The 18324-nt window shown below is 69.5% G+C and overlaps 4 protein-coding genes across 5 annotated transcripts; 1 reads left to right on the forward strand and 3 right to left on the reverse strand.

Annotated features, from left to right (window-relative positions):
* Positions 1–2910: 2910 nt before the first annotated feature.
* On the reverse strand, positions 2911–5862 carry B3GAT3 (beta-1,3-glucuronyltransferase 3). Its single transcript, XM_032207273.1, has 6 exons — positions 5834–5862; positions 5222–5285; positions 4963–5135; positions 4230–4560; positions 3669–3959; positions 2911–3187 (listed from the first exon to the last, which is right to left on the reverse strand). Exons 1-6 carry the CDS (start codon positions 5860–5862, stop codon positions 3089–3091), a joined length of 987 nt encoding a protein of 328 aa, XP_032063164.1. The 3' UTR covers positions 2911–3088.
* Positions 5863–6471: 609 nt separating this feature from the next.
* GANAB (glucosidase II alpha subunit) lies at positions 6472–13671 on the reverse strand. Of its 2 annotated transcripts, XM_032207289.1 has the most exons (25): positions 13633–13671; positions 12782–12883; positions 12585–12693; positions 12366–12493; positions 12095–12274; positions 11758–11823; positions 11414–11507; positions 11256–11331; positions 11063–11159; positions 10792–10972; positions 10205–10358; positions 9580–9815; positions 9360–9486; positions 9203–9282; positions 8956–9099; positions 8611–8707; positions 8410–8511; positions 8073–8316; positions 7872–7936; positions 7687–7763; positions 7523–7597; positions 7313–7426; positions 7126–7238; positions 6927–7027; positions 6472–6835 (listed from the first exon to the last, which is right to left on the reverse strand). In XM_032207289.1, the coding sequence occupies exons 1-25, from the start codon at positions 13650–13652 to the stop codon at positions 6726–6728; spliced, it is 2892 nt and encodes a 963-aa protein (XP_032063180.1). In that variant the 5' UTR covers positions 13653–13671; the 3' UTR covers positions 6472–6725. The 2 variants fall into 2 exon arrangements, with proteins under 2 accessions (XP_032063180.1, XP_032063182.1); XM_032207291.1 differs by lacking the exon at positions 11758–11823.
* Positions 13672–14279: 608 nt separating this feature from the next.
* Positions 14280–15558, forward strand: ZBTB3 (zinc finger and BTB domain containing 3). The gene is made up of 2 exons (XM_032207274.1): positions 14280–14705; positions 14895–15558. The coding sequence occupies exons 1-2, from the start codon at positions 14280–14282 to the stop codon at positions 15516–15518; spliced, it is 1050 nt and encodes a 349-aa protein (XP_032063165.1). The 3' UTR covers positions 15519–15558.
* A 370-nt stretch (positions 15559–15928) lies between these two features.
* On the reverse strand, positions 15929–18311 carry RCE1 (Ras converting CAAX endopeptidase 1; the record flags this gene model as incomplete). The annotated part of the gene is made up of 8 exons (XM_032207276.1): positions 15929–16264; positions 16371–16433; positions 16520–16591; positions 16678–16845; positions 17342–17420; positions 17501–17584; positions 17672–17774; positions 18232–18311. Coding segments are annotated over 8 exons (864 nt in total), but the record flags the coding sequence as incomplete, so codon positions are not given.
* Positions 18312–18324: the final 13 nt, after the last annotated feature.

Below are 18324 nucleotides of genomic sequence, written 5' to 3' on the forward strand. Positions count from 1 at the left end.
CCGGGGGCCGAGATTCGCTTCCCGCCCGCGGCGGGGCCGGAAACCCCCCCCCAAACCGCCCCCCCCACACCCCCAAAAAAAAATCCCAAATCCCCCCCCCTCCCCGGCACCCCACACGCACCCCATGGAGCCGGGCCCCTACTGGGAGCCCCCCCCTGAGCCCCCCCCCCCAATTCCAGGCCCCTGGGCCCCCCCCCCGGCCCCCTTCACCCAAACTTTTGGGGGGGGGCTCCTGGGGGAGGCCTGGGGGGCCGCGACCCCCGAGGGGGGGGGGAGGGGGGAGGGGGCCCCCCCCCCTCCCTACCTGCCCTTCGGGGGGGGGCCCCCCCTCGAGGAGCCCCCCCCCGCCTGCCTCTACCAGGACCTGCAGCCCCCCCCCTGCGCCCCCCCCGGAGCCTTCCAGGGCCCAGGTGAGTGCAGGGGAGGCTCTTTATTGGGGAGGGGGCTTTTTTTTAATTGGGGGGGGTCTTTTATTATTGTGGGGGGTCTTTTTTTATTGTGGGGGGGCTCTTTTATTGGGGAGGGTCTTTTATTATTGTGGAGGGCTTTTTTTTATTGGGGGGATCTTTTTTTGGGGGGGGTCTTTTTTTTGGGGGGGGGGGCTCACCCTATTCTTGCAGCCCTGCAGGGCCTGGGGGGGAGCGACGGCTTCGTGGGACCCCCATGGGCTCCCGATGGGGCGCGGTGCCCCCAGGTGAGGCCGGGTCCTTTTTTTTTAGGGGGGGGGCACCCACAGGACCCCCCCCCAAAAAAATCTCACCCATGGCCCCCCCCTCCCCCAGGACCCTGAGCATTATCCCCCCTTTGCCGCCTTCCCCCCATGGCCGGCGTTGGGGGGCTGCGAGCTGGGCCCCCCCTGGGTGGGGGGGGCGGCCCCCCCCGAGGTGAGAGCAGCAATGGGGGGGGGGCACAAGGGGGGGGGGCACAACGCGGGGGGGAGAAATTGGGGGGGGGGGTGCACAGGTCACCCTCATGACCCTTCTCTCTCCCCCCCCCCCCAGGTCCCCCCAGCGCCCCCCCCCCTCACAGAGCCGCCCCCCCCCGCTTTACCGGAGTCGCCTCAGTCTCGGGGGGGGGCCTCTCCGCTACCGGCCCCCCCCCATGCTGGACCCGGGGCGCTCGGGGCCGGGGCTTTTCCGCGGTCTGAGCTCCACGGGGGGGGCGCGCAGCCCCCCCGGCTCCCCGGACCCCCTGCGCCTCAAAGTTCCGTGAGTGGGGAAAATGAAGGGGCGGGGGTTATTATTATTTTTTTTTTTGGGGGGGGGCATCTTGATTTTTTTTTGTGCCCCCCCCCCAGGCAAATCAACGTGGGCTCTGGCTTCCAGGCGGCCGTGCCGGAGCTGGGGGGCTGCGCCCGGAGCCCCCCACCCCCGAGGGGGGCAACGCTGGCCTGGAGCCCCTGGCCCGGGTTGGAGGGGGACCCCGCAACCCAGCGGCAAGGTGAGGCCCCCCCGGCACCCTAAAATTTGGGGGGAGGGGGCTTCCGAGGGGGGGGCAGCACCCTAATTGTGCCCCCTCCCCCCCAGTGGAGATGCTCCTGGCCCTATCTTGCTCAAGCGCTGTGCCGGGGGGGGGCACCAACACCGAGCTGGCCCTGCACTGCCTGGCCCGTGCCAGCGGCAGCCTGACGGTAAGGTGGGGAGGGGGGGGGTCTGGGGTGGCCCCCCCCGCTCAAAAAAAACCCCAACCTCACCCCAAATTTCTCTGCCCCCCCCCCCAAAAAAAAGGGAGCCCTGGAGCTGCTGCTGCTGGGGACGCCGGCCTGGCCCGAGGCGCACCCACTGGCTGGGTACCACTATGCTGGTGAGGGGGGGGCTCGTTGTCTCGTGGGGGGGGTCTTGGGGGGGGTCCTGGGGCTTGTGGCCCCCCCCCAGCACCCACAAAGAGCCCCCCCCCCCCCCGGCAGGCAGCGACTCCTGGAGCCCCCGTGAGCGGCGCCTCTTCGCCCAGGCGCTGGCGCGGCACGGGAAGGATTTTGGGCGCATCCAGCGGGCGGTGAGGCCCCCCCCGTGCCATAAATCGCCCCCCCATGCTATAAACACCCCCCCATGGTATAAACCCACCCAGATTTCCTGAGGGCACCCCAAAAATGCCTGCTCCCCCCCCCCCCCCAAGGTACCCTCCAAGCGGACGACGCAGTGCGTGGAGTTCTACTACCTGCACAAGGCGCGGATGGGGAGGGGGCGCAGGCAGGTATGGGGGGGGTTGGGGGCGCCCAGCAAATTGGGGGGGCTCTGGGGACCCCCCCGGAACACTCAAGGGTGCCAGGGACCCCTCCGGAGCACCTGGGGGGGGTCAGGACCCCCTCTCTCCTGTCTGTGTTTCCCCAGGTGGTGCCCGAGGGTCTCGGCGCACGGTTCCCCTGCAAGCTCTGCGGAAAGTAGGGGGGGGTAAAAGGGTTTTGGGGGGGCAAATGGGGCTCGGGGGGGCCGAAAAGGGATGGGGGGGGGCAAAAGGGGTCTGGGGAGGACAAAAGGGACTGGGGGGCCCCAAAAGGGTTGATAGTGGGGGCAAAAGGGTCTGGGGGAGGCAGAAAAGGGTTGGGGGGGGGGGCAAAATGGGCTGGGGGGGCCCAGAAGGGGCTGGGGGGGGGGCAGACTCCCCCGCTCTCCCTCAGCGCCCCCGTTTCCCCCAGGATCTTCCCCAAAATCAAGAGCCGCAACGCCCACATGAAGATCCACCGGCAGCAGGAGGGCTGGGGGGGCCCCCCCCCCCTCATCCTGCCCCCCCCCTGGGCTCCTGCCCTGGGGGGGGCCCTCACCGCTGTGCCCCCCCCCGCGGCCGCGAGCCCCCCGCCATGGGGTGGGGGTCCCGGGTGGGCCGGGCCCCCCCCAGACACAGCCAAGGCTGGAGGAGGAGAATTTATTGCAGAGGAGGGGGGGGGGCGCTGGGGGGGCCCCCTGTGAAGGGGGGGAAGGGGAGGGCGCAATTTGAAGCCCCCCCCCATAAATAAAAGCCGTGTGGCCCCGCATCCAACGCCCCCCCCCCCCTTTGGTTGTAGGATCCTGCGTGTCCTTGGGGGGTCCCCAGACAAAGGGGGGAGGCCCCAAATTTGAGGGGGGGGCCCCAATTTGAGGGGGGGGCCCCCTCACACCTCGATGCGGGGGTCGGAGCCGCGGCCCTGGCGCTGCAGCTGCTCCTCCTGCCGCAGTTTGGGCTTCTCGGTGCGCGTGTGCCACACCAGCACCTGGGGGGGGGGCACAAAAAAAAAGACAAAAAGACTCCCCCCCGTCAGCCAAATTGGGGGGCGGGGGCTCGCGAACCCCCACCCCGCAGCCCTAGGGGACCCCCAGGCTTCACAGGACCACCCCAAGGGGTTCAGGATCCCCCCCCAAAGGGCTCAGGACCCCCCCAAAGGGGCTCAGCACCCCCTCCAGGACCCCTCTAGGCTCCCCAGGACCCCCCTACACATCCCAGGACCCCCCCAGGCGGCCCAGGGCCCCCCCAGAACCCCCAGAACCCCACAGTATGGCACTCCTGAGACCCCCAGGACCCCCCCAAAGGGGCTCAGGCCCCCCCAGATGAGCTCAGGACCCCCCCAGGACCCCTCCCAAGGAACTCAGGACCCCCAAAGGGGGCTCAGGACCCACCCTAGGTCCCACCTACACTCCCCAGGCCCCCCCCAAAGGATCTCAGCCCCCCCCAAAGGACCCCAGGCCCCCCCCAACCTGCGTGCAGTTGTCGGCCTTGGGCTCCAGCTGGGCGGGGGTGACGAGCCCCCCCAGGAGGCTGCTCTCCAGGTACCCGCGCTCGGCGGCGGGGTCGAAGCGGGCGGCGGGGCGGGCGCGGAGCAGGGGGAGGGCGACGGCGAAGCCGGCCATGTCCAGGGGGAAGGGGCGCTCGGGCTTCCAGGCCGTGTGGAAGCCCACCACCCGCCCCCCCGCCACCAGCGGCCGCTCGAAACGCAGCCCCCCCACCAGCCCCACCGGCCAGACGGACACCCCCCGGGTGCTGCGCATCTGCGGGGGGAGAGGGGTTGGGGGGTCAGAGGTTGGGGTAAAAGGGGCTTTGGGGGGGGTGTGGGGGGGTTAAGGGGGGAAATAAGAGGCTTGGGGGGGGTTAGAGGGGGGTTAAGGGGGGAAAGGGGTGGTAAAAGGGGCTTTGGGGGGGGTTAAGGGGGGAAACAAGGGGCTTGGGGAGGTTCTGAGGAGTTCCAGGAGGGGCTTAGGAGTCCCGGGGGAGTCTGAGGATTTTGGGGGGGGCCCGGGGGGGCCCGGGGGGGGCCGTACCTCCTCGAAGAGCCGCAGGCTGTAGGTGTTGTCGTCGTCGGCGAAGTAGACCACGGCCGCCTCGCCGGGGGGGCGCATGTCCCGCAGCCACTGCAGGGCCCGGTTGCGCTGCTCCACGCCGCGGGGGCGCAGCCAGGGGGGGTCCCCGGGGCGGCGTCGGATTTCGGGGGGGGTGGGGGCGTGCAGGTGGGTGAAGGGCACCCCGCTGGCCGCCAGCAGCCCCCCCACCAGGGCGGTGGGGGCGGGGGCGTCCTCCACCACCACCCAGTGCAGCGCCCGCACGTGCAGCAGGGTCTGGGACAGGCGAACCAGCTCGGCCTTCTGCACCGGCCTGGGGGGGGCAGAAAAATGTTAGGGGGGGGCTAAAGATGTAAGGGAGGGGGTAGGGGATAAATTAGGGGGGGTGCAGAGAAGAAATAGGGGGGGGATGAGAGGAAAAGAGAGAGGAAAAAGAGCAGGGGAAGGGGATAAAATGTTCTGGAGAGGGGAAAATATAATGGGGGGGGTAATAAAATGAGGGGGAGGGAATAGGGATCGGGGGGGGCGAATACATGAAAAAGGGGGGGGGAAATCAGCATGGGAAGGGAATAAAATGTCTGGGGGGGGATAAAATGTAATGGGGGAGGGATAAAATATCCGGGGGGGGGGAATAAAGTGTCTGGAGGGGAGAATAAAGTGTCTGGGGGGGGTTAATAGCCCCAGGGGGGGGCAAATCAACGCCCCCTGCTCTCACCTGGCGTAGGTGGGAGTCACCACGTAGATGGTCGGCAGTGGGGCCCCCCCGGTCTCGGGCCCCCCTCCCGTTTTGGGCCCCCCCCCCCCCAGCCCCGTGCCGCAGCTGGGCCTGGAGCTGGGCCAGGCGCCGCTCAGCGCCCTGCAGCAGCCGGGAGCAGTCACAGGGCTGCCCTGGGGGGGGGCAAAAATTAAAGAGGGGGGGTTAATTAATGAAAGGGGGGGGGTGAGGAGGGTTGTGGCCCCCCCCAGGCTCTCACCGAGCTGCAGCAGGGCGCAGAGCAACCCCAGCAGTGACACCACGAAGTAGACAAGGAAGACGTGCTTCAGCCTCAGCATGGCCGGGGGGGGGGGGAACTGGGGGGGGCAAAAAAAAAATTGGGGGGGGTGAGGGGGTTCCTGGGGGGGCAGGGGGGTGGGGGGGTGGCCCTGCAGCCCCCAGCGCCTTCCCGGTTCCTCCCAGTATGGACCAGTGGCCCCCAGTTCCCCCCCAAGGTGCAAAGATTCAGGGGGGGCAGCACCAGCCCCCCCAGTTCATCCCAGTTGCCCCCCCACATCTGTCCCAGTCCCTCCCAGTAGCCCCCAACCCATCCCAGTTCCTCCAAGTAAATCCCAGTCCCCCCCATTATATCCCCAGTCCATCCCAGTCCCCTCCAGTACATCCCAGTTGCCCCCCAGTATGTCTCAGTCCCCCCCGTTATGTCCCCACTCCATCCCAGTCCCCCCAAGTAAATCCCAGTCACCCCCAGTACATCCCAGTCCCCCCCGTTATGTCCCCAGTCCATCCCCGTCCCCTCCAGTTCCCCCCAGTCCCCCCCAGCCCGTCCCGGTCCGTCCCAGTCCCTCCCAGTGCTCCCAGTCCCGGTGCCCACGGGCCGTGCAGACGTGGCGCCGTTGCCATGGAGACCGCGGGGGGGGAGGGGCAGCCGCGGGGCCACCGGAACTCACCGCGGCGGGGGCGGGGCCGGGGACCGGAACCGGGACCTCGGGGACCGGAACCGGGCCGGGGCCGCGCAGCCTCCGCCGGGCCGGGCCGGGCCGGGCCGGCTCTTCCGGCCCTACCCCGGTACCCTCCGGCCGCTACTTCCGGCCGCGGTCCGTCCCCTAAACGAGCCCGTCCGGCACCGCCACCCCCAGCGCAATAGTTCCCCGCCCCCCCCAAAAGAAAACAGTCACTTTTCCCGTTTTTTTTCCGTTTTTTAATTCGTGTTTTATCAAAATCCGCGCGGGGGCTGCGCCCCACGGCCACCCCCTTGCCCCTCAACCGGAAGAGAAGGGGGTGGGGGCTCGCTTTTGCCCTCCCTCCCCCCTCCCCCAGCACTGGGGGAGAGGGCGAGGGGAGGGGCCTCCCCCCACCCCCTGCTGCCCCCCCAGCAGCTGGGGGGAAGGGGGGGGGCAGAAAGGGGGGGAGGGCACAGAAAAAGGGGGGGGGGGAGGGCAAGGAAAAAAAGGGGGGGGGAGGGGAAGGGGAGGAGGTGTTGCTGGGGGCATAGGGGGGGGATTTGGGGGGGAGTTGTGGGGCTGGGGGGGGCTCAGGGCTGGGGGGGGCTCACAGTCTTGGTCCCCAGCCCCCACCAGCCCGGCCCCGCTCCCCCCCCCGCCTCAAATTGTGAGGGGGGGGGCAACGGGAGGGAGGGGGGATCAGCAGCAGCCCCCCCCACCTCCAAGCCCCCAAAACAACCCTGCGGCAGCAAGGGGGGGGCGAGGGGGGCTCAGAGGAGGGGGGGGGGAGCCCCCCCGTCTCACAGCAGCCCCCCCCCTGCATTATCGCAGGATGATGGCCCAGTCAGCGCCGATGGGGACCCCCGGCTTGCGCAGGGTGAGGACAGAGGTCTCCGCGTCGTGCTGGAAGTCGAGGCGAGTCTCTGGGCCGGCTGTGGGGAGGGGGGAGCGCAAAACGGGGTGAGGTGGGAGCACAACAGCCCCAGGACCCCCCCCCAAACCTCCCCGTGTCCCCCTACTCACCTGCGGGACGCAGCACCACGGCTGCCGGCTTCCCTGCGCCGAGGATCACCACGCGCTCCACCCACGCCGGGGTCTCGAAGCTGCCCCGGGGGTCCGCAGAGCTGGAGGAGGGGAGGGGGGGACACAGAGACGAAAGGCATGGAGAGGGGCGCCCCCACAACGCAGGGGGGGCCAAGGGGGGGCTTTTTGGGGGGGCTACCTGGCTGTCAGCGTGTTGCCGGCGAAGGTGAAGCGGCGGTGGAGGTAGCGCGCGGCCGTGGCATAGTCAAAGCTCTGCCCGTCGTCCAGGAAGAGGTCGCCTTCAGCCGTGCCCTGGAGGGGTTGGGGGGATCAGGGGGGGGCTCCGGGGGGGTTTTGGGGAGCCCCCCCCGCGGCGCTGGGCTCACCTGGGGGCTCAGGGCCACGTAGAGGGTGAAGGGATCGCCCTTCATGCTCTCGGTGGAGCGCCGCACGCGGTCCTGCCGCGGCACCACAGTGCCGCCGCGCTGGTAGACGGGGATCTGGGGGGGGGGCAGAGGAAATTTTAGCTCCCCCCAGCCTCTCTGGGACCCCCCCAGCCTCTCTGGGACCCCCCCCAAAGCCCCGGCACCACGCACGCTGCTCATGGTCACGGGCACGTAGAGGGTCTGGGGCGCGTGGTGCTTCTGGTGGGAGGCGACGTCGTACCACACCTGGGGGCAGAGTTATAGGGTGAAGATGTGCCCCCCCCCAGCAAAAATAAACACCACTGGAAGTGCCCCCCCAGCCCTCTCCAGCTCACCTCTCCCTTGCCAGGCAGATAGACCTGCACGCCGCGGGCGCCCTGCTCCGTCACGGGGTGCACGAGGAGAGCCCTGTCTGGAGGGGGGGGAAAAAGGGGGGGGCTCAGCACCAAAAGGGGGGGCTCAGAACCAAGGGGGGGGGGTCCTGGGATGGGTGGCAGGGTCCTGGGGGGGCGCCACTCACCAATTAGGTACTGGTCGTCCATGGCGAAGGTGGTGGTGTCCTCAGGGTACTCCATCCAGAGGGGCCTGGGGGGGGAAATGGGGGTAAATGGGGGAGTTTTGGGATGGATTTCAGGGCGGGGCAATTTGGGGAAGAAACGGGAGAAACGTGGGAGTTTAGGGGTGGATTTCAGGGCGGAGCGGGGCAATTTTGGGGCCTCACCTCATGACGGGCAGCCCGTGACGGTGGCAGCGGTAGAAGGCGGTGTACCAGAAGGGCAGCAGGGCGTAGCGGTGGCGCAGGGCGGCGCGGATCAGCGCCGCGTTCTCCTCCCCAAAAAGCCAGGGCTCGCGCCGCACCGTGTCCAGGTGGGCGTGGGCGCGGAAAAAGGGCTGGAAGGCGCCCGCCTGGTACCAGCGCACCAGCAGCTCCGGCTCCGGGTTCTTGAAGAACCCCCCCACGTCGGCTGCGGGGATGGAAAAAGGCTCGGGGGGGTCCTAAAATGGTGCTGAGCACCCCCAAAATGTCCCCGCCCCAAAAAAAGAGCCAAGCTGCTCACCGCCGCAGAAGGAGAGGCCGGCCAGCCCGAAGCTCAGGCACATGGGGATGGAAATCTTCAGGTGCTCCCACTCGGCCGCGTTGTCGCCCGTCCACACGGCGCCTTTTTTGGGGAAAAAAGGGGTCCGGGAGGTTCTTGGGGGGGGGGGAAAATGGGATGGTGGGGGGCGCAAGGGGGTCCCCACTTCATCCTGATCCTCACCGTAGCGCTGGGAGCCGGCGAAGAAGGCTCGGCTCAGCACGAAGGGGCGCTGCCGCCCGCCCGAGCGCTTGATCTGCCCCTCAGCCGTCGCCATTTGCTGGGGGGGGGGGAGGAAAAAATGGGTCGGGGGGGAAAAAAGGGGTTGGGGGAGGAAAAAAGGGTGTCAGGGGGAAGAAAAAGGGGTTCAGGGTGGAAAAAAGGGGGTCAGGGGGAAGGAAGAGGGGTTGGGGGTGGAAGAAAAATGGGTTGGGGGAAGAAAGAGGGGGTCAGGGAAGGGAAAAAGGGGTCGGGGAGCCCCAGGGGGCTTTGGGGGGGGTCCTGACGGTGGGGGGGGCGCGGGCTCACCACGTAGAAGCCGTAGAGGTTGTGGAGGTCGCGGTGCTCCCAGCCGCCGTGGTGCACGGCGTCCTTGTGCATCGTCACCTCAGGGCCGCTGAAGACCGAGGGCTCGTTCATGTCGTTCCAGGTGAAGAGGTTCTCGGTCGAGCCCTTTGGGGGGGGACACGGTGATGATTTGGGGGTTCACAGTGACATTTTGGGGGGGGTTACGGTGATGTTTTAGGGGGTCACAGGGTGAGGGGGCCGCTCCCACCTCGTACTGGTCGTAGGCGAACATGGAGGCCCACCAGGCGCGCATCTCGGGGTTGGTGAAGTCGGGGTACGCCGCCGAGCCTGGTGACGGAGGGGGGGCGTTAACAAGACACCCCGCACCCCCCAGGGACCCCCCCAAGCCCCTCAGCCCCCCTCACCCGGCCAGCACCACCCCTCGTAGTCGCCGCCGTCCTTGGTCTTGACGTAGAAGCCGCGGGCACGCAGCTCGCTGTGCACGCGGTAGGCGCTGTCCACCTTGATGTGCGGGTCCACGATGCTCACCATCTGCGGGGGGCACCCCAAAAATCACCGTAGGACACCCAGGAGGGTCCCCCAAACCCCCCCCAGGTCCCCCAAATCCATGGGGGGATCCCAAACCTTGCGTTTCTTGGCGGCCAGGCGCTCGAGCATGGCGCGGGGCTGGGGGAACTTGCTGGGGTCCCAGGTGAAGTAGCGCTTGCCGTCGGCGTGCTCGATGTCGAGCCAGAGCACGTCGCAGGGGATGGCGTGCTCCTCGAAGCCCCGCTCCACCGCCGCCACGTCCTCCTCGTCGTTGTAGTTCCAGCGGCTCTGGTGGTAGCCCAGGGCGAAGAGCGGCGGCAGCGCCTGGGTGCCTGCGGCGAGAGAGCACCCCCCAGATCGATAAAGACCCCAAGAATTGACTTAACGCACCAAAAACTGACCTAAACCCCCCAAAAAAACTGACCTGATCCCCCAAAACCCGATCTAACCCCCCAAAAACCCTGATTTTACTGATCTAACCCCTGAAAAACATGACCCAGCCCCCCCAAAACACTACCCAGACCCCCCAAAACCACTACCCAGCCCTCAAAAACACGACCCAAGTCCCCCAAAAGCTGACCTAGCCCTCCCAAAAACCAATCTAACCCCTAAAAAAGTGACCTAGCCCCCCAAAAACACAATCTAGCCCCCCACAAAACATGATCTAACCCCCAGAAGCTGAACTAGCCCCCCAAAACCACGACCCAGCCCCCCCCGGTACCGGTGAGGGCGGCGTACTGCCCCGCCACGGCGGCGGGCGTGGGGCCGAGCAGCAGGAAGACGTCGATGATGCCGCTCTCCGACATCCAGCGCACGTCGGTCTGCGGCGTCTCGCCGCCCCCCTGCATGTAGTCCAGCAGCTTCCCAAACATCGTCTGCAAATGGGGGGGCACAAAACCTTCAGGGGGGGTCACCCTGGGGGATGCCCTGTGGTGCTCGGGGTCCCCTAGGAGCTCTTCAGTGAACGCTAGGATCCCTTTACGGCTTGGGGTCCCTGCGGGGCTGCCCCATGGCGCTCAGGGTCCTTTTGAGGCTGTCCTGTGGGACCCGGGGTCCCCTTGGTGCTGCCCTGTGGCCCTTGGGGTGCTCCAGGGGACCTTAGTGCTGCTCCATGGTGCTTGGGGTCCCTTTAGGGGATGCCTCGTGGGACCCATGGTCCCTTTGGGGCTCTCCTGTGGTTATTGGGCCCCCCCTGGGGGATGCCCTGGGGTCAGTGCAGTGCTCGGGATCCCCTAAGGGCTCTCCAGTGGCCCTTAGGGTGCCCTTGGGGCTTGGGGAACCCCCCCAAAAAAGAGTTTGGGGGCTGACCTTGCCGGCCGTGTTGGAGCTGATGTCCACCCAGGTCTCGGCAGCGTTGAGCCAGAAGAGGCCAAGGGTGCTGCGGGCGCTGTGGGCCAGCAGCAGGGGGACGGAGCCGTAGAGAGCCATGGGGTTGTAGAGCTCGTACTGGAAGACGTCCAGGTTGTAGAGGCGGTACGGGTCGCCCCCCCTGCGGGAGGGCAGGCTGTCAGCATCCCCCCCCCGCAGCACCTTACCCCCCTCCCCCCCCAAAAAAAAACAAAATTTCCCCCAAACTCACTCGGTGGTGCGCAGCCGCAGGTTGTCGGCGTGCTCGGGGATGCCGTAGACGTGCTCGAAACCCGGCAGGGAGAAGTCCAGCCCCACCGACGTGGGGCCTGGGGGGGTGGGGGGGGGAATTAAGGACGGCCCCACCCCACAGAGGCCCCCATAATAAGGGGGGGGTCGCTACGGCCCTCTGGCGCCGCCCTCACCGTTGGGTTTGGAGTCCGTGTGCGTCTTGAAGGTCTCCTCCCACGAGCCTGGCTCCTCTGCAGCCTCCTCTGCGGGCTGGGGGGGGGCAACAGCATCAGAAAAAGCCTCCCCACCTCATAAAAAGCCCCCCACCCCATAAAAAGTGCCCCCACAGCACCTTCTCGCTCTGGCTGTCGGCGTTCTCCGTCCCTTCGCCTCCCTCCTGCCCCTCGGCGGCTGCCTCCTCCTCTGCTGGCTCTTTGGGGGGGTCACTGGGGAACATGGACCCGTTTTGGGTTTTTTTCCCCTTGGGGGGGGCACTCGTGCACACACACACACAGCGGGGATGCTCACTAACCCGTGGGAAGGGAGGGGGGAGCCCGAAACCACAGGGGTGGGTGGGGGGGTCAGGATGCAGCCCCTGAGAGGGGCCACATGAAGGTGGGGGGGGGATTTTTGGGGTGGGGGAGGGAAATTTGGGGTGGGGGGGGGGCAGAACAGCAGCAGCAGCCACGGAATTACCTATAGAACAGGCTCCTGAGCTTATCCCACAAGCTCCCGAGCGAGCTACTAACTTTATCCGAGAAACTGGGGGGCGCACGAGGAAGGGGGGGGGGCGGCGTTGGGGCGGGTGTGAGGGGGGGGCAAAAAACAGCGCAGCCAGAAACAGAAACACAGCGAGAGTGAGCGCCCGCAGCCCCCCCCCCCCAATTTATGGCCCCCCTCCTTGATTTTCACCCCCCCACACCCCAACCCCGGGGTTTATCTACACCAGGAGGGAGCCGGGAGCTGGAGGAGCTCCCCAAATCCCACCGGGGGGGGGCTAAAAATGGGTGTAGCCCCCCCCCAGCGTACTCACGAGCCGGGGCGGGGGCGGAGGTGCTCGAAGACGAGCAGCCCGCGGGCGTTGATGCTGGCCAGCAGCTGGCGGCCCCGCAGCAGGTCCATGCGGAACGGTTTCGCCGTCAGCAGCAGCCGGTGCCCGCCGGGGCCCAGCGCCAGCTCCAGGCTCCCCTCCTCGCGCCCTGTCACCGTCAGCCTAACAGGGAAAGAAAAAAAAACACCCGGGAGGGTCACGGCGGTGCCCCCCCGGCTCTGAAATTCCCTTGCTGGGGAGGTGCAGGACTCACGGCTCGGGCTGCGGCTCGCCCAGCAGCACGTCGGGCACCTCGAAGCGGGGCCGCAGCGGGTGCAGCTCCCGGATGCGGATGCGCGTGGTGTTCTCCCGCAGCCCCGACAGCTCCAGCAGCAGCGGCACCTAAGGGGGCAAAATCAGCATGGGGGGGGCCTCACTGAGTGCCCCTGGCTTAAAATTAATTAATTAACCCCCCCCCAAGCCCCGCACGCACCTTGGTGGCCTCGTTGACCAGCTGCAGGGTGGCGGCGCCAGGGCCGAGCTGCAGCGACTCGAGGAGGGCTCGGTACGGGGAGCGGCCGGGCTGGAGGTTGCGCTGCCGCCTGCACAGGAAAACGGGAGGGTGTGGGGGGGGCACAGCCCCAACGGGACCCCCCCGATAAGGAATTGGTGGCCCGGGGGGGCACCCACCTGCAGAAGGAGCTCTGCTCGCATGTCTTGAAGTTGCTGCGGTCCACGGCCAGCACGGCCCCGAGGAGGAGGGCCCAGAGCAGCAGCGGTGCCGGGCGCTGCCTGGGGACGGGGCAAAGGGCACGGCCGTTACCGGGGGGAGAACGGGGGGGGGGGTTAATAGAACCGGGAGGGGGCTGGGGGGGTCGGATGTAACCGGGGGGGGTCTTGGAATACCAGGGGCCACACCGGGGGGGTCCGGGAAAAACCGGGGATGGACTGGGGGGGGTCTGTGTGTAACTGGGGGACTCCGATTGGAACCGGCGGGGTCTGGGAGCAACTGGGAGGGGGTTGGGGGGGGGGTCTTGGAGCAATCGGGGCTGGAATCGGGGGGGGCTGTGTGTTACCGGGGGGGTCTGGGTGGAACCGGAGCCAGACCAGGGTGGTCCGGGTACAACCGGGGCTGGATTGGGGGGGTCTGGGTGTAACTGGGGGGGTCTGGGAGCAAACGGGAGGGGGCTGGAGGGGTCTTGGAGCAACCGGGGCTGGATCGGGGGGGTCCGGATGTAACCCGGGGGGGTCTTAGAGTAACAGGGGCCGGACCAAGGGGGGGCCGGGAGACACCGGGGGTGGACTGGGGGGGGCCTGGGCATAACCGGGGCCGGGCCGGGGGGGCCCCAACGTGCCCGGAGGGGGAGCGGGGACCGGGCCGCGGGGACTCGGCCTGGTCCCGGGCCTCGCCCCGAGGGCCCCGTGGCGCCGGGACCCGCCCGGTGAGGGGCTGGGGGGGTCCCGGGGGGGTCCTGGGGGGGGTCTCACACCGGGAAGGGGGGGGGGGGAGCGGCCGCCCCCCCCCCCCGCCGCGCGCGCACCTCCCCGGCGCCGCCGCCATCTTGGCTGAGGGCTGACCCTTGACCCCGCCCCCCGGCCCCCCCACGCCGCCGCACGCCATTGGCTGCGCGGAGCCCCGCCCCTCCCCCGGGAGCGCGCTCCCGCCCCGCCCCGGGCGCACCTGGTCGCCCGGGGAGCGAAGCCCCGCCCACGCTGCCCCGTGATTGGCGCGCGGGGGGTTGAAAGGCGGGAGAGGGAGCCGATCAGAGAGCGCGGTAGGCGCGGCCGGAGGGAGGGGAGCGGCCAACCAATGAACGCGAGGTAAAGCCGGAGCGACGCCGCCGAGCAACCAATCACAAGCAGCCTCCCGGCCCGCTCGGGGTTTCCCCAGCAACGCCCCGCCCCTGCTGCCATGGCAACCGCGGCCCGCCCCTTCCTCCGCCGGGAGGGCGGGAGCAAGCTCCGCCAGGCTGAGTGGCGTCACCCAGAGCCAATCAGCGCGCTCCCACAGCCCACCGCCACGAGAGGCAGGCGCGGCGCCCAATAGGAGCGGCGCAGCGGGCAGCCGGGCGGCCAATCGCAGCGGGGGCGGGGCGGCGGCTTTGTGGGGGAGCGGGGCCGGGCCCGAGCGGCGGAGCCAGGCCCGGAGCCGGGCCGGGAGCCCCCCCCCCCCCCTCCAGGCCCCGCCATGGAGTTCCCGGAGCACAGCCGGCAGCTGCTGCGGGGGCTGCGGGAGCAGCGGGCCCAGGGCTTCCTGTGCGACTGCACGGTGCTGGTGGGCAGCGCCCCGTTCCCGGCGCACCGCGCCGTGCTGGCGGCCTGCAGCGCCTTCTTCCACATGTGCTACGCCGAGCGGCTGGACAAGGGCGAGCTGGTGCGGCTCAACAGCGAGATCGTGACGCCGCCGGCCTTCGGGCTGCTGCTCGAGTTCATGTACGAGGGGCGCCTGGCGCTGGCCGCCACGCCGCTGGAGGACGTGCTGGCGGCCGCCAGCTACCTGCACATGAACGACGTGGTCAAGCTCTGCAAGAAGAAGCTGCAGGCGCGGGCCCCGGCCGAGGCCGACAGCACCAAGCGGGAGGAGGAGGAGGAGGAGGAGGAGGATGAGGACGACCCCCCCCGCAGCCCCGTTGCGCTGCCGCCCGCCGCCCTCCCGCAGCGCCCGGCCAGCCCCGGGGCGCCGCCGCCTCCGCTGCTGCTGTCGGTGCCGCCGGGCCCGGTGGGCCAAGCCGGGGAGGAGCAGCGGGCCCTGGCAGCCCCCGAGCCACCCGCGGCCTGCGTGGACGTGGCCGACACCACCCAGCCCGGCGTGGAGGGCGAGTGGCCCCCCCGCAACGCCCCCCCGGACCTCTCGCTGCCCAGCCCCAGCAGCTCGACGGAGGCCGCCCCGCGGCCCGCCTTCCCCGGGGGCGAGCTGCCGGCCCCCGGGGAGCTCTGCGCAGGGTCCTGGGCTCCCGCCGCCCCCGCCGGGCTGCTGCCCGCCGCCGTCAAGGCGGAGGCCATCGTCATCTCCGACGAGGAGCCCGAAGCGGGCGCCCGGCGCCCCGGCAGCCTCTTCCCGGGGCCGGCGCGGGGTCCCCGGGGGGCGGCTTTCGGGGAGGCGGCGGCGGCGGGGGAGCCGCTGGCTTTCGGGCTGCCGGCGCTGCGGGAGCCGCTGTTCCTGCCGCCGCTGGAGGGGCGCGGGGGCTTCGGGCTGTTCGCCGAGGAGGCGCCGACGTGCCCGACGTGCGGGAAGACCTTCTCGTGCTCCTACACGCTGCGCCGCCACGCCACCGTGCACACGCGGGAGCGCCCCTACGAGTGCCGCCACTGCCTGCGCAGCTACACGCAGTCCGGGGACCTCTACCGGCACATCCGCAAGGCGCACAGCCACGGGCCGCCCGCGCACCGGGGCCGCGCCGACAGCGATCACGGCAACCCGCCCTAGCGGGACCGGGCCGGCGAGCGGGCGGGCGCTAGGACCCGGGGAAAGGCCCGCGGGGCCGCCGGTGGGCGGGGCCGGAGCGGCGGGTGGGCGGGGCCGGAGCGGCGAGGGGGCGGAGCGGGTGTACGGAGGTCACGTGGGCTGGAATAAAGCGCGGCTGGCAACGGGCGGTGGGGTTGTGCCTAGGGGGCGGGGCCTAAGGCCACGCCCACGCCGCCCTCCCATTGGCTGCCATCATCAGTGCGGGCGCCCGGCTGCCTTCACCCGCCACGGCTGCGCATGCGCGGAGTCAGCCGCCCACAGACCCGCAGGTTCGAATCCCGGCCCCGGCTCCAACCCCCCCCCCCCCCCCCCCCCCCTCCTCCGGTGACCCCCCCCCCAGCCCGGTGCCCCCCCCCCCAGCAACGCACCGGGACGCTTAAAAGCACTTTAATCACAAAAATAGAGCTCTCTCCGCGGCGGCACCTATAAAAAGGGGGGGTCAGGGACACGGTGAGGGGTTGGGGGGGGGGGGGCGAGCGCCCCAAACCCGGGTCAGGAGCAGGCATGGGGGGTGCAGGCCGGGGGGGCCCCCCCCCCGAAGAAGGAGGGCTCGGTGAGGGGGTGCAGCAGCAGCAGGAAGAGCAGCACCCCCAGCAGGTAGCAGGGGAGCAGGGCCCGGCGCCGGGGGTGCTCCAGGGCGGCCCCCACAGCCGGGAACCCCATGGAGTTGCAGAAGGAATGGCACAGCACCGGGCCCGCCAGGTGGCCTGCGGGACGGACGGACAGACAGACAGACGGGGGGGTCAGCAGGGCAGAGAGACCCCCCCCCAGTCTGCCCTGCACCCCCCCAGCCCCGGCCCTGTGCCCCCTCACCTGTCCTGAGGAAGATGAAGGCCGTGTAGGCGCCGAAGAGGGCGGTGTAGGAGAACTGGAAAGCTGCAGGGGAGAGGGGAGGGTGTGGGGCGGTGTGGGGGGGACATAGGGACAGATTGTCCCCCCCAGGATCCCCCCCCCAGCCGTACCTGCCGACATGAAGATGCTGCCGACAGAGCCCTGGCGGAAGCGGAGCTGCTCGATGACGTGGTGGAAATGGGCTGGGGAGCGAGGGAGGGGGTTAAGGGGGGGCACAGAGGGAATCTGGGGAGGGGGAGGTCCCCGGGGGGGGTCCCACCGCACTCACCCACGCCGAAGAAGAGGGGGCAGGCGAGGACGGCGGGGCCGGGGCCGGTGCAGGGCACCAGCATGGGCAGCATGCAGGCGCGGAAGACGAGCTCCTCGGTGAGCGGGGCCACCACCTGGTTCCGCAGCCAGCGCACGTCCCCCAGGCACAGCGCCCACAGCCGGGGGTCTGCGGGCATGGAGGGGAGGCGCTGCCACCCCCAAAAGCCACCCCTGTCCCCATCCCCCCCCCCAAATCACACCCCTGACCCCCCTAAACCTGCCCCTCTGTGCCCCTAAAACCCGTCCCTGTGTCCTCAAAACCCACTCCATGTCACCAAAACCCATCCAATTCCCCCCAAACCTGCACCCTTATGCCCCAAAAACCCACCCTGTGCCCCCAAAACGCTGCCCATTGGCCCCCAAAACCCGATTTTCTACCCCTAAACCTGCCCCGTGACCCCAAAACCCACCTGTTGCCCCCAAACCTACCGCTGCACCCCCAAAACCCAACCTGTGTCACCAAAACCCACCCCAGTGACCCCCAAAACTCACTCCACCTTCCTCCCCCAAACCTGCCCCCCCGTGCCTTCAAACCCACATCCCCCAAACCCCTTCTGCCCCAAAACCCACCCCCAGACCCCCTAAACCATTCCTGCCCCCCCCCCCCCGTGTCCTCCCCTTACCCAAAGCCCCCCTAACACCGTCGAGCCAGCGCCAGGGGCAGTCCATGGAGAGCTGGATGAGGGGTCCCAAAAAGAGGACCTGGGGAGGGTGGGGGGGGGGTCAGAGGGGGCTGGGGGGACCATGGGGGGGTCGTGCCCCCCCGCTACCCCCCCATGTACCATGGTGAGCAGCAGCGGCAGCAGCGTGGCCGGCACCAGCCCCTCCAGCCGCAGCCCCAGCAGTGCCGGCAGCGGGGTGTCTGGCTAAAGGGGGGGGGAAAAGGGGAGAATCAGCAAAAATTAGGGTGCCCCCCCCAAGAAAAAAAAATTAGGGACCCTCCCCAGGCTCACCTTGATGCCCGTCAGCTCCTTCCAGAGCCAGACGAAGGCCGGGGAGAGCCCCGACACCACCAGGACGCTGGTGAAGCGGCGCTTGATGACGGACGGGTGGTCCCTGCGGTGGGGGGGTCAGCGGGGGAGCCCCCCAGATCCTAAAAACCCACCCCCAAACACCCTTAATGCCCCCCCCACCCTCCAGCTCCCCAAAAAATCCCTCTCAAGCACCCCACACCCCCCCAGCACCCCAAAGCCCCCCTCTCAACACCCCAAGGCTCCTTACAGCCCCCCCCCCAACCCCAGGACCCCCCGGGTGCCCCCCCCCGAGCTCTCCCCGAGCCCCCAGTGCCCCCCAGCCCCTCCCAGAGCCCCCCCCGAAGACCCCAGCCCTTCCTGGTGCCCTCCCAGTGCCCCCCAGCCCTCCCCCCGTTCTCACCCAGAGCTCCCCGAAGTCCCCCAGCCCCCCCCGGTTCCCCCTCCGGTTCCCCCCAGAGCCTCCTGACCCCCCCCAGCCTCCCTCCGGTGCCCCCCAAGCCCTCCCCGGTTCCCCCCGGTGCCCCCCGGTGCCCCCGTACCGCGGCAGGGGGCTGCCCCAGACGTAGAGGCTGCCCACGTAGGAGCAGGCCAGGCTGAGGCAGGCCAGCACGGCGGCCCAGCAAGCCCCGGCC

This window comes from Aythya fuligula, unplaced genomic scaffold (genome assembly GCF_009819795.1).
Source record: "Aythya fuligula isolate bAytFul2 unplaced genomic scaffold, bAytFul2.pri scaffold_70_arrow_ctg1, whole genome shotgun sequence".
NCBI lineage: Eukaryota > Metazoa > Chordata > Aves > Anseriformes > Anatidae > Aythya > Aythya fuligula.